Genomic DNA, 13,478 nt, shown 5'->3' with positions numbered 1-13,478 from the left:
AAGTTCAAAAGTTGAAGGGTTTATGGTACTTGATGTGCGTATTTTGGGTCACCTAATCTGCAGCATGCGTGCACTCAAAAAGCGCAGTATGCTAAGACTAGCAGCAACTAGCATGCCTTCCATTTTCAGCTTAGCAGTTCAGCTACATTCAAGGGGTTTCTTCATTTGTGCCGCCTTTCTCAAAACAGAGAAAGACACATTGTAACTCGTCTTCCATTCGTCTCCCACTGCTTTCTAGCGTCTCTCACTCAGGCCCGCTCGTCGAGCTGTAGCAGTGATGGTACATAGGCTCTATGAATGATGGTTGCGCCAAAATTGGTTCTCATTGAATCCGCATGAGGCCGTTTGATTACGCTTTGTGGATTTCTAGCAATCTCTTAAACGAAAGGTCTAGGTATCAACAAAAGCAAGAGAAGAGATGTAAGAACAAAAATAGTTCAAATGAAGGGCGTGCGTTTTCAAAAACTTCATTGCCGAGCAAGATGATTTACCTGTAGGATGAACGCTGATATCCATCAGAACTCCCAGAGGATCGATGGAGACATTGGCTGGATCATCCTCCGAAAACAACTCTCTTAAGAACTGCATTGATCGTGCCGACTTCTATGCTTGGAGAGGACGTCCTTTGGCATCGGAAAAAGCAAAGGGATTCTTGGGGGAGAAAAGGATCGCATCGATGCAGCCTAGAAGCTCAAAGCTTCAAACAAGACTCCATCACCTGGCATGACTACAATGTTCACATTATCCATGAGGCTGAGCGCCTTCAGAGCATTCTTTAGCAGTAGGCCATTGTGAAAATCGAATCCCACCATTGCTGCGAGGGCGAGTGAGTGTAAGCAAGAGAGGAGTCTTTATGTCTAAATTTTTCTTTTGAAAGGTTTCTTTTTCAACGTAAAGCACTGATTCCTTTGCCTGTCCAGTCTTTTGTTTTTTCTACTTTTGAGTATTTGGGAGCCAATTGATTATGGAAATCCGCAATCCCATGCACACCACATAACTATCGGAGAAATACCGGTCCATGCTTCTGCGGGGTGGCCCAAAACAATATGCATTTCTGCTGATTTAGACTGGGCACGAACACACTCACTACTCAAGCAATTGCCGGGCTTCGATAGCGAGAAAGGTAGTCATCATAGGGAAATGATGCGAACAAGAAATATTTCTAAGTGTTCCCTATCGCCAGATGAGTGTCATCAAAAACTATGATCTAAGATCATTTGAACTAGTATCTGCACTTAATCAATGTTTTAGAAACCTGACCAAATATTTCAGACCTGCTCAGGTTGGGTGATTCAATTTAATACTGGATGTACGGCTCAACCTTTATAAGCTTTGCGTATATTCTCATCTAAACATTTTTATCACTCCAGACTTGAGATCCACTAAATGCAATTATCCAATTAAGTTTAATGCATGTTCAATGGAAGTCAGTTCATGTGCAGACAACAGTAGCCAAAATGTGAAACCCTAGCTTTCTGATTAGATCAAGTGCCCTCATTTTCCTTATATGAGTTAGCATTAACGTGAAGTCTCAAATCCGTGTTAAAGCAAATTGCATATCTGGGAGAACAAAAGTACAGGGACTACATTTGCCAATAAATCATCATTTTGCATTAGAAATTCAAGAATTGGCTAAAAAGTAAGGAAGTAAAGGAACTCGAAATCTTTCTAGCCACTGATTTTTTGTGCAACATATAGTTCAGAACATTTAAACGAATCAATGCATAACTTTTAGGACTCATAGCACATATCAACAATGAAGCAGATACGAGAGATCAAATGGAATATCTTCCTGTTCATGACGGACAAAAAAAGCAGAAACATGTTATATCAGGTCATCAGGCTTCAAATACGTCATTAGGAAAATACAAGAAAGAAAAAATAGTGATAACATGCATACAGTTAGTGAAAAACTACTACAGTTGAAGTACATAGTGTTGGCTCTTGAAGATGATGGCATCGAAATGAGGTCCAAGTTGGGAGATGAGATGTTTTAGTTAAGATTGATCCTCCGCAGACTTATCGTCTGGCTCAGGCTTTGGCTCGGGCGTTGGCTCGGGTGTTAGCTCGGCAGGCACTGGCTCAGGCGGGGGCGATGTGGGCGCGGAGGACATGTTCCGCCTGTGCACAGCACCCTCTAGGACGTGGCTGTAGTTGCCTTTCTCCATGAAGAGGCGGGCAAAGTGGTGCTTGCAGTAGAAGACTCCGTCCAGAGCAGCATAAGATGAGTGCGTCAACGCGCATCCACCATGAGCGCATCGGAAGCAGTTCTTGTGGAAACACTCTCCCTCCAGAGTCACCTGTGTTCGAAACAGACATGTGCAATGCATCACGAAATTCAATTGGAAAGAGGATGATGAGTTATTTCTAACTTCATTACAGAATTTGAAGTTGGCTGGGGCTTGAGAATGGCATACCTTTTCCAAGGGGTAAACTGTCTTGCCACAAGTGGTGCATTTGTCTAGAGTTCCAGAGAACAAAGAAGATAGCCTGCTCGGGGTCCGGTTCTGTGGATAGAGATCACATGAAATCATCAAGTCGATTGCCAATGCAACACGAAAGCAAAAGAATATGAAAGATGAAGTGTAGATGGAGTTTATCATTGCTGGCTGGCAGTTGGTCTCATCATTTGGAGCTAATAGTGAAGTAGAGAAAAATGACAAGCCAGGCAATTGAGATTGAAAATGTTTGCGAAGCGTTAATGAAGACCTGTAAAATTAAGAGGTAAACGAAGCAAACGAGGTAGCGGTTATTGTGAACATACCAGGTCGTGTTGCCTCTCAGAGGACTTGGCTGCCATGGTAATGATATGATGTTAGCCAAGAAAATTATCTGAATATTTAGCAGAGCCTTAAGAGAAGATGATGATGAGGCCAAGAAAAGCTCACCGGTTTGAAAGTTCTTGCTAAAATTGCCAGATTCCTTGTAAAGTTGCTCGAAGTGAGTCTTGCAATAGAGGACACCATCCATAGAGGAGTAGTTGCTCATCTGTCATTGGTACTGGATTAAATGCCGTTCTTGCTTTTATGTTATTAGGCTTAAATGAAACCCGACTCTTTGATGCATTCCAACGACACAAAGAAGTTGACCTTGATGAACATATCGTGCATTTCCCAGTTACATACATGTTGATGAACTTTGTCATATAGACAGAGCACTACATTACCACAACAACCTACTTCAGAGAGAAAATTGCAGATTGCAAACTAGCATTTCGTATTACAATGCCTTGCTTAGATTATATTCACACTGCATTCTATCTCCATTTATGTATCAGAATTGTAATTAAACTAGTTTATTCCTTAGGACAAGCCGAACTGTGTGGATTCGATCTCTAATCATGCTTGTATCGGGTCAATCATGCTCATCCCAGTTTTTCCAATCATATTTATCCGCTGCCATTGCAGGGTGCTATGTTTGCTTTCTTTGGTTGTAGTCATTCATTTATATTCGATCTAGTTTGCCGGTTTCATTTCACCCTCAAGCTAAGATCTGCACTACAGCATGAAAAGTCGTGGGCACGATCCATAACAGGAAAAAGAAAGCCCCTTCTTCTTCACCAGATTAGAGACTACATAAATCGTCACAATGCAAAGCAACAGAACCAACCCAAAGACAATTCACGTACCACAAGATGTCCATTGCAATGGCTGCATCTGAAGCAATTCTTATGGTAAGGCATGCCTTCAAGGGACAACATGTCGACCACGTAAACGGTCTTATCGCAAGCCTTGCATTTGTCCAGAGTTCCTGTAAATGCCATTCTTGCTTCTCGCAAAAGCTAAGGGACTCAAAGAGCTTTTCCAAATCACCTCGACTACTGGCGCTGTCTCGCAAGCATTAGCCCTCTAATTGGTACCCCAGAAGAACGAGATTGAACAAAGAATATGATTGATGGGATCAAAGCTCATTTATATCACTCCCCAATAAAATGGATTTTCGCTTCCAACTCTTCTCCTCTGAGGGTGTAAAAACGGATGGAGATCCCAACATCATGAGCTAAAAATGGACGTGCGATTAAAGTGGAGGAAAAGAAGGTTGACGTGTGATGTTTTCCGAGCGTATCTTCGGCGTGAAAGCGAAGTGCTACAGGTCTTTTATTTGCTAATTTTGGTGTTTGGTTAGTTATGGTGATTTGAAATAGTACGGCCCTCCCAGCCCTCCCAGGTGACAAGGTGACAAGTAAAAAGTCCAGAACGCCAAGGTGTCGAACAACGAGATAATACGTGCATTAACACATCTGTTCAAGACCCTTTGAACCTTGTTAAACGTCCTGGGACTGAGAGCTGCTTAAGTTGTCATTGTGTAAACATGCATGGAATGAGATCTAGAGGGCCGAGCGACTATTGAAGAAGTTGTTCGGGTGGACCGACTATGATGAATTTAATTATTTGTTCACAGCAATGTCTTAGTGAAGGAAATTATAGTCTCGAAAAACCCAAAATTCAACTGGTGAGATGCCCTGCCCATCACTGGAAGAACCATCCTCAGTGAAATCCAATGGTTTACCAATGTAATTGCAAATTCATGGTTGCATATATTAATCAATATCAACATAATTATGACTTGGAAGAGGAGAATTAGAGATTACCCAAATCTAAGTCAATCGAGAGCGTCACGGGCGATTTGTGCTCATATTGCAAACAAAAAGGTAAGGGAATAACATAATGGTTTGTACCAAAGAATGCAGAAACCTATCAGTGTGATATACTTACAACACTTTTCTAAGGAGTAACTCTTAATTATAAGACTGGGAAAAGTTTATGTAATCAGAAGATGTCCTTGAATTCAAAAATCTGCATATAATTATAGTTTCAATGGTAATTCACCATATAGGATTATTTTGATATGATTGAGCTAGTCAAACACTCGATAAAGGGGGCAACACGACTCTCTGGCACAATATGAGATCCGATATGGTCTTTCCATGGCGGTCAATCCTTCGAGAACAATTGACGCCGCCATCTAGGATGTTCCGGACCACGACGTTCAATGAATGTATCCCCCTAACCTCATAAACTTCCACGCTTACATGCTCATCCACCCACCTGCCTCTCTTTGCTAGGGCATCTGAATCTGGAAATGAGGAGGTATTCAGAAGTGAAGAGACAACGCCTTTTACCCACGTAGGTGTTATGATCATCTTTAACCTCTCGATATCTGTAGGGCAATGTGGGATGATGGAGAAGTTCAGGTCATTTCCTTTGTCTCCAGCTCTACCGTGTGCAATGTTGTACAACGAAATCTCCTCTCCTGCAGGGGCAGGAGAAGCATCAGATTTTGACATGAGGTCCCCATCATCATTTCCCTCTGCCATTTGTGGATTAATTGGCCTGCGAACAGCATGGTTTCTCACCGTATCTTTGAGGCAACCAACATGATGATTTGAGTCCGTTGCCATGCTTTGCTTTGCTCCAACTTTCCAAAACACAAGTTCACGGCCAACCTAAAATGGCAAACCACTTCTGATTAGTACTTCTTCAGTTTTTCAAGTCATTTAGCACTTGGTGAAAATGCACTTTACAAGGAATTTTTGAAGAACTAATTTCAATCGAGACTCAATGAAAGGCTCATGCGGATGTTGGGGAGTCCAATTGCATACCAGTTCCTTCCCAAGGTAAATCTCTTTCCTGTGTCCGGTGCTGTAATAGAAGCAGACAGAACAGAGTGAGCATGAAAAACTAAGTGGCGGAAACAACAGTCTTGCTTTTGGATTTGCAACAACCCATGCAAATAATAAGATAAGCAGTTCACAAAGCATTCTTTGAGACCTTTCCATTGTCCAGCACCTGAATTCTTGACATTCCTAGTGCTAAGAATCTCTTTATGATTCTTTTAAGATTTCTGTCTTGATGGAAGATTTGCCAACACAAGTAGTCACCATTAGCAAATCCTAGGCGGCAAAAACTTTTTTAAGACTGGATGCCAAAATTTTTTGTAAACTTTGTAACAGTAATTCCCAGTCCACATGATCAAACTTATTCATCTCAGCAACACACAAGTAGTAGATAGATTTCACTAAAAGAAATGCACAACTTTGCGTGATCCCCACCTGATTGACTAGATGCTAATATTTATGGCAGATATATAAGCAAAGCCAACTTCAAGCTTGTATAAGCAGTTTATATTGTACCTTCCATCACAAACCCTCAACATTCCCGTGTATCATGTCCATTGAAATACAGAACCACAAAGCTATTTTCTTCACATTTGTATGCTCTAGATGTACTAAAGCCAGAAACGACAAAACTACAGCAATTTTTGGCATCTGTTAATCTTTTTCTGATAAGTGGCTCTATTGATGACATTATCACCTCAAAAGAAAAGCCTTGATGTGTTTGCATTTGGTTAAAGTCGAGCAAAGTCTTACGTGGAAATATTTTTTGGATCAAGCACTGATACAACATAAAGGTGGACAAGAAATTACCAGATACCACCGCCCCCAGCCGGTCCATTAGTGTATAATGCAGTGAACTCTCTCACAAACTGGAATGCATGTTCCTTCAGTTCAAATAACCCATCCATTCTTAACCGAATATCTGTAACCGCCTCATAAGCAGAAGGCCCAGTGACCAAGCTAGTTGCCTTCAGGCTATCCACTCCAATAATACAAGAAACAATGCGGTCATTAAGGCCAGGAATCACTTCTTCAAACCACGATCTTACCTGAAAATGGAAATAATAGGATATTTAAGGAAAGGATGGTAAAGCCAGCCACTTGCACTACATCAAGAATAGCTTCATATGACAGTATCTATGCAATTGTTTACTTCCAAAGAAAGATAATGACAGGCTGCTTGAAATAAGCACTCACATGTTTACGTTCATTAAAAAAGCGGAACTGATTAGATCTCACATACCATAATTTCAGCAGCCTTGGCGCGATTGATACATTCAAAACCACCATAGGATATCTCTCCCCATCCTTTCCACCCAGCATCCTGGAAGACCATCAGGAGTAGTGATAGTAAGAAGGTCTCAGAGACTCAAACAACATCAGAGATGAATTGCTTCAAAAGATGAATGAACCAACAGTTTGGAAAGTAACCAACATCTCAAGGACTTCAAGTTCAGTAAATTACTCAAACATGAACATTAGAACCAATACAGTTATCCAAGACATGCTATTACACTATTGGACATGATAAAGATACTGATTAACTCATATCTTCTGAATGAGAGGGCAAGAATTGAATGGAAAAGGCTACTGAAATGGTAGGAGAAGCACAATCATCAAAGACTATTTAAATTTCAGTGAGTTCACTACCAAGATGCTGACTGAACCTTTGGAAGCAATCGCAGGAGCTGATCAGGTACTGATCTCGCCGATGGTTTTGCTCCGAGACACCTCATTTCATTTTTGGATAATGGCTGAAATGTAACATCTCGAAGATCTATTACCTGATTAAAATGAGAATAAACATGTGAACTTTTGATTTTTCAGTTGGTCCATGATTAATGTCTATAAATCTTCAATGATGATACCCAGAACCTACCACATCAGGGGTAACATATGCTGCTGGATCACCAATCTCATAAAGAAGTTGCTGGGCACAAGTACTGACGTTTAAAACTCCTCCACTGCCATCTGCCTTCGCCACACGGACTCCTCCATCACAACTTACTTTGGCATAAGGGAGTGACATATCTAAAAGACATGGAAGAGAGATGTCACGGTATCTGTCACCTGCATCAGACAATAGTGAATTGCACTCAGTATCCTAAAAATGCCATGTAGGTTGTACCTTTTCATAGCTTGACTGTCCACATTTTTTGGCATGCTAAACATGAAGATTAAACAGCTGATACCTGGATGCATGAAGTATCCTCCAGTGAGTTGACAGCCACACTCTAAAAGGTGACCAGCCAGAGATCCTTGTGCTAATAAATTTAGATCATCCCAGTTCCAACCCAATTCATACACCTGTTTATAGGATGAGAACTTTCAGATTTCTTTTCTCAAAAGAAAAAACTACTGGATGAGGAAAAGCTTAGACAAAATAAAGGGGTTCAGCACCCACGTGATTTTTACTATATAAAGAGGATCAGGCTGCACTCTCATCTAACACTTCTGCCTTCAAAATCTTAATAAATCAGTCTCACAATGTCGTCAAACAATGGTTTCATAATCCAAAAGAAGTAGAAAAGCTAGCAAGTGTTCCTTAACCAACTCAAACTTCAATTTAACATCAAATCCATCATCAGCAGGTCAAGGCTGTATCAATCGATTTAAGATGTCAGAAGGAAATTCCATTAACCCAAAGAAGTGGTAAAAGTAGCACCAATGTCGTATCTGGAGGAGTAAATGGATTCAGTTAAGGTTCTTGTTGTGAGAGATTCAATAATAGACATCCCGAGATATTTCTGCTGTCAATGGATAATTGTTTCATTCAGAAGTTAATGCAAGTAGGGTGAGTCCTCCGTGACAATGAAAATGGGCAAAAAGTTCAGAAACTACATCACTAAACATCAGGAGAAAAAAAGAAAAGAAAAGAAAAGCAAGACATATAACATGGGAAAAGGACATCTCATTCACCGAACGCAAAGAGAAAAACAATACCATGATTTCTTACCATAGGACCCAAAAATAAGGCCGCATCTGCAACTCGGGAAGTAATAACAACATTTGGTTGGTACTTTTCAAGACACTCAACAATAGGGGCAGCTCCAAGATACGTGCTAATACCTTTCAGAGAATGGGAAAGAAAGCTGAGACAATTCAACCTCATTAAGGAAAAGAAAAGGAAGATAATCTGCTGACCAACATTATCCCTTCAGCTGATCAAGAGACTAAAGCATAAAAAAATTACATCACTCAACTTGTGTTTCTCTTTTGTTGGCATTTATTAATCCCCCATTTTCTCATTAAGAAATACTTGTACACCAAAGAGTCATAAAAACACACCAAATAATTCTGTATGATAAAAGTTATCCATGAAAAAGCACAATATGAATATAAGGCGCTTACACCTTCCGCAGGAGTTGATTTATCATGTAAGATTCTAGACCCTGGACAAAGCAAAAACAATCTTTCAAGAGGCCACAACTTGTTCCTTTATACTAGACCCTTAATTATATTAAGGCTTGAGTTACCCAAGACTGCATATAGAAAATTAAAACCAGATGATCCCTACTGACCTTGATTACTTGCTTCTGTGAATGAAACCTCACGAGCCACGGCAACCGTCAGTTGAAGGCCTAGCCCGCTGGCCACTTCTAACACTTTTGCTTGTGCACCAATTGGATCAACTTTTGAGAAAGAAACAAAACACACGTATTAGACCACTTTCATCAATTTAAAACCAATCCATGCGCACTAAGCCCCTCACCTGCACCCATATTGGTGATAATGCAAATTCCTCTTTCCACAGCCAAAGGCAACAGCAAAGCCATCCATTCCGAAACTGCATATCATTTCAAAATCTCAAATCATTGACACCGATAACAAATGGTATGCCCCAGTTCATACCCAAGGCATCATCGTATGTACAGTCAGAACAGCACTACAAACTAGAAACCGCACGTCCAAAATGCAAATCACGACATACTTCGAGAATCGAAGCCATCACCGCCGGACATCATTTCTTGGTACCGGTCGGCGAGAGTCCTTTCCGCTAAGCATTCGAGTACGAGGTAATTCAGCCCTTCCACCCTCTGCAGCAGCTTGAGTGCCGCGAACGGCCTGTCGCCTCCGAACCCAGCTCCGCAACCGATACGAACCTCATCCCTCAGCCTCTTGGGATTCACCCTCTGCACTTTCAACACGCATCAATCAAAATGGCTCGCTCACTGTCAGGGACCGAGAAACAGAACAACACCCAAGCAGAACACGGCAGAGACCTGCTTGATCACGGAGTTGCGAATCCCATCTTCAACATTTCTCTCCATCAACCGCGTCGGACATTCGATATCAAATCAATCTGAGCTAACAAGAATGGCAAAGACCCATCAACAGCTTCGCACGAAGAATTGCAAGGGGCGTTGCGAATTGCCAATCACACGTCAGATAATCTACCAAAAGACCCAAGAACGCTACATGCATGCAGGGCACGAGAAATTCGTCAAAAACTCACCTTGTTCTAGCAGCTGGGAGCTACCATGAATGACGCTTGAGCTGGAATCGTAATTAAGCCCGATGCCGGCGTAGAGAAATAACAAGAAGGAGATTAGCTGATCGACGCAAGCAGAGCACGCGGGACCAAACTATGGCACGGAACCGGCGCTTAAATTTATCTTATCCTCTCGTCAAAAAAAAAAAAAAATTTATCTTATCCTACAACGTCATTGAATTTCAAATTTACCTTCATGCCCCCAACTCCAACCTGATCCTTACGTTGATGGTAGTAGGAGCCATCACTGGACGGGCGGGATAGAGCGTCATAAGTATAACCAAACTGGAAAACTGAAAACGAATCTAATCGTTGACACCTCCACGGACCAGGCAGGCCGTCTATATGACTTTTGTCCTTGGCCCGATGTTTCGGTACCAAGGAAGGGCCTAGAGCGGATCCTATTATCCGATTATAGACCTTGTTCCAAGCCCGACCGAGAGTTGAAGAGATTGAACTTCTCATACGAGTTGTCATCGAGCTTTGGGGGGATTGGGCAAGAGGAGGATTCATCTTCATGATGATTAAACCGACTCCAACATGAGGGAGCATCTGTGTCTCCAATTCAATCGGTAACGAATCGAGATTACACTGTTTGAACTCATTCCGAAGCTTCTTTTTTCTTCTTTTTTCAGAAAGGAAAAAGGTGAACTATTGTTGAGGTTTGAATTCGAAGCATGATCTTGTAAATTATGTGTTTGGCAAATACATTTTGTATTTGATACTCGCTCTTAAGTTTTACCATAAGTAGAAATATTGACCGGTTCTCAATTAGAATAGCGCAGTTGAATTCTTAATTATGATTTTACTAAATTGGGATGATATTAGCCTTTTTCCTTTTTTAATTGGCAAACAAATTTCAAACTTATCTGATCAAATGGATAGATCTATCATTTGTTGAGCCATGATTAAGGGAGCACATGGCAAAATTTCATTTCTCGATTTTATTTCTCTCGTTCCGAGAATATGTTTGGAGCAAAACCGTTTAATAACGCAATTTGATTTCTTTATTTCTAAAACAGATTTCTATTTCGGAAATAGAGAAATTGAAGAAATCGTAAGTTGAAATTTTAACTTTTCGTTTCGAAATAGAAATTAGAAACCTGAAATCAAACCATATAAAAGAACATTGCGCTTTCTTGCTAACTTAATTTACTCATAACCACAACTTCACAAATTATTGCTAATTTTCTTTTTCTTATTTTGCTAGTGTTTTTTTTTTTTTTTTTTTTTGCATTTTTTTCAATTTCTTTTGATAACTTCCTTTAGGATGAAAGGCAATCGAATGGATCCCAATTTTAAAAAACGACCAAAGTTCTTAAATGCTTACTTAAAAACAATTGGGCTCTTTCCTCCTAGAAAAGGCACGCGCATGGCCAGTTGAAGAAAAAGTTCTTACGTAATAGATGAATAAAAAACGTGCCTAGAAATTTAACCTTATTTTTTTACAAATTCAAAATTCTTGCAAAATCAAAATAATTAGATTATTACACAATCTTAAATTTTAATTTGAAGGCAAGAGATTCAAGAGAATCTCTCTCTTTGCTATGCAAAGGCCATTAAAGGTTCATTGAGCAACAATAAAGAAATTAGGGATGAGCAACTAGATTGATTCAATTCGAGAATCAAAATAAACCAACCTTCCCTCGATTAGTTCCTAACTATAAACGTTACTTTAAGGTAGAATTCTCATATATTCCTTTACACAATTAATTTTATTTTGTTGATAATCTTGTATAATACTAGTTTTTGATAAAATGACAAGGCTGTATAGGCGCCATTGATGGCACCCATATTCATGCTTTTAGTCATTATTCGAACTCTACGCAGGATGAGCTTGCAAACAATACATTGACCGAGGAAGTAAACCAAATAAATACGCTTAGGAAAACAATTGCTAATAAAATGGCAATGGATAATAATATGCCGGAAATTCCATGAAATTGTATTTTCAACTTTTGTAATGTATTAGTATTATTTCGACTATTATTTTGTATTTGAGGATTTTCTATGTTGTTTTAGTAGTATTTCGACTATTATTTTGTATTTGGGGATCTCCTATGTTGTTATCTAATCAATTTCTATTCCTAGAAATAGAAATTTTGTTCTGTTATCAAACGGATTTCTGTTTCAAAAATAGAAATTTTGAGTCATTATCGAACGGGTTTTTTTTGCTCAGAAACTTGTCTGAAAAATAGAAATTAAGCTTAACCAAAAAAAAAAAAAAAAAAAAATATAAATTAAGAAATTGATTTCTGGCCGAAATCAATTTCTGTTTCGAAAACTTTGTCATGCGCAGCTTAAGTGAATCATGAGGAATTGCTTAGATGATAAGATTGTTTGTCTCCATCATTCAAGTTCCAAGTGGAGTGAGAGCCTCTGCTTGTGGGAGAGGGACGTTGGAAAGCAAGAGAGCGAAAGCTGTTCTCATCTCAACGGAAGTTAAGATTTATTACAACCCCCGAAAAAGATAACCATTGAAGAGTGTATAAAGGCTGTTTGGAGTATCTAGGAGTTCCTTTGTCACATTTTATAAGCAGGAATCCGAACCATAATGCTCACATAGTACTTAAAAGCCGGTAACTTCATAAGATAGTGTGGAAAACAAGGTGTTTTTGCAGCTGAAAGCATCGGCTACCTTGTTATTTGATATAATCTCTAAACTTTTTCTTTTGTTTTATTATCTCCGAATTGTCAAAATTTGTTGAATGTAATCTTTCCATAAAGTATATCATAGCATTATGTGCAATTTTCTTAATCGGATTATATATCAAGAGAAAAGTATCAAAAATGTCATGAACCTATTATATTAATATCAATTCAGTCATAAACTTTTTAATCATATCATTTTAGTCCTAAACATTTTTGTATTGGTACCAAATTAGTCCATACGGCTAATTTAGGTCGGAAATTACTGATATAAATATTAACCTTCCTATATGACACGACCGATACTAACATTGACATTTTAAATAATTTTTCAATTTATTATTATTATTTTTAAAATTTTCGTTTCCTATTTCTTCCCTTTTCGTCCTATTCTTTTTTCTTAAGATTGTGGCTAGACCAACCACAAGCAAGGGGTCGATGAGGGCATGACCCTCACAGCCTAAGCAAGAGGGCCCTCGCCAGTTGGGTAAGTTTAATCGGAGTTGGGCTGGTTCACCCCCTAACCCTAGAACCAACTCACACGGTGTTGGTCCTTAATTTTTGCAACTAAGAACCGACCCTATTGAGCCTAAGATCATGGACTAGACCGGCCTAATGAGTTCAATTCGATTGCAATATCAACCCGAGACCAATTGATAATTTTTTTATTTCATTTTTTATACTTCTTAAAACGACAATCCTACCATTTCAAATTACACA

The 13,478-nt window shown here is 39.5% G+C and overlaps 2 protein-coding genes across 5 annotated transcripts; both read right to left on the bottom strand.

Annotated features, from left to right (window-relative positions):
- Nucleotides 1-1,847: 1,847 nt before the first annotated feature.
- LOC104443466 (LIM domain-containing protein PLIM2b) lies at nt 1,848-3,878 on the bottom strand. Its single transcript, XM_010056878.3, has 5 exons — nt 3,629-3,878; nt 2,889-2,988; nt 2,765-2,793; nt 2,418-2,507; nt 1,848-2,300 (listed from the first exon to the last, which is right to left on the bottom strand). The coding sequence occupies exons 1-5, from the start codon at nt 3,761-3,763 to the stop codon at nt 1,998-2,000; spliced, it is 657 nt and encodes a 218-aa protein (XP_010055180.1). The 5' UTR covers nt 3,764-3,878; the 3' UTR covers nt 1,848-1,997.
- A 774-nt stretch (nt 3,879-4,652) lies between these two features.
- Nucleotides 4,653-10,230, bottom strand: LOC104443465. 4 transcript variants are annotated; one of them, XM_018874724.2, is made up of 14 exons: nt 10,074-10,230; nt 9,841-9,920; nt 9,549-9,750; nt 9,330-9,404; nt 9,139-9,249; nt 8,971-9,009; nt 8,574-8,686; nt 7,810-7,924; nt 7,497-7,687; nt 7,285-7,401; nt 6,861-6,941; nt 6,428-6,666; nt 5,603-5,642; nt 4,653-5,446 (listed from the first exon to the last, which is right to left on the bottom strand). In XM_018874724.2, the coding sequence occupies exons 2-14, from the start codon at nt 9,886-9,888 to the stop codon at nt 4,862-4,864; spliced, it is 1,956 nt and encodes a 651-aa protein (XP_018730269.2). In that variant the 5' UTR covers nt 9,889-9,920; nt 10,074-10,230; the 3' UTR covers nt 4,653-4,861. The 4 variants fall into 4 exon arrangements, with proteins under 4 accessions (XP_018730269.2, XP_018730270.2, XP_018730271.2 ...); XM_018874725.2 differs by having other exon boundaries at nt 9,841-9,955; nt 10,074-10,220; XM_018874726.2 differs by having other exon boundaries at nt 9,841-9,925; nt 10,074-10,219.
- Between the last annotated feature and the right edge of the window lie 3,248 nt (nt 10,231-13,478).

Source organism: Eucalyptus grandis, chromosome 5, assembly GCF_016545825.1.
Source record: "Eucalyptus grandis isolate ANBG69807.140 chromosome 5, ASM1654582v1, whole genome shotgun sequence".
NCBI classification, from domain to species: Eukaryota; Viridiplantae; Streptophyta; class Magnoliopsida; order Myrtales; family Myrtaceae; genus Eucalyptus; species Eucalyptus grandis.
Note: the sequence above shows the minus strand (reverse complement) of the source record. Positions and strands in the feature narration are given on the sequence as shown.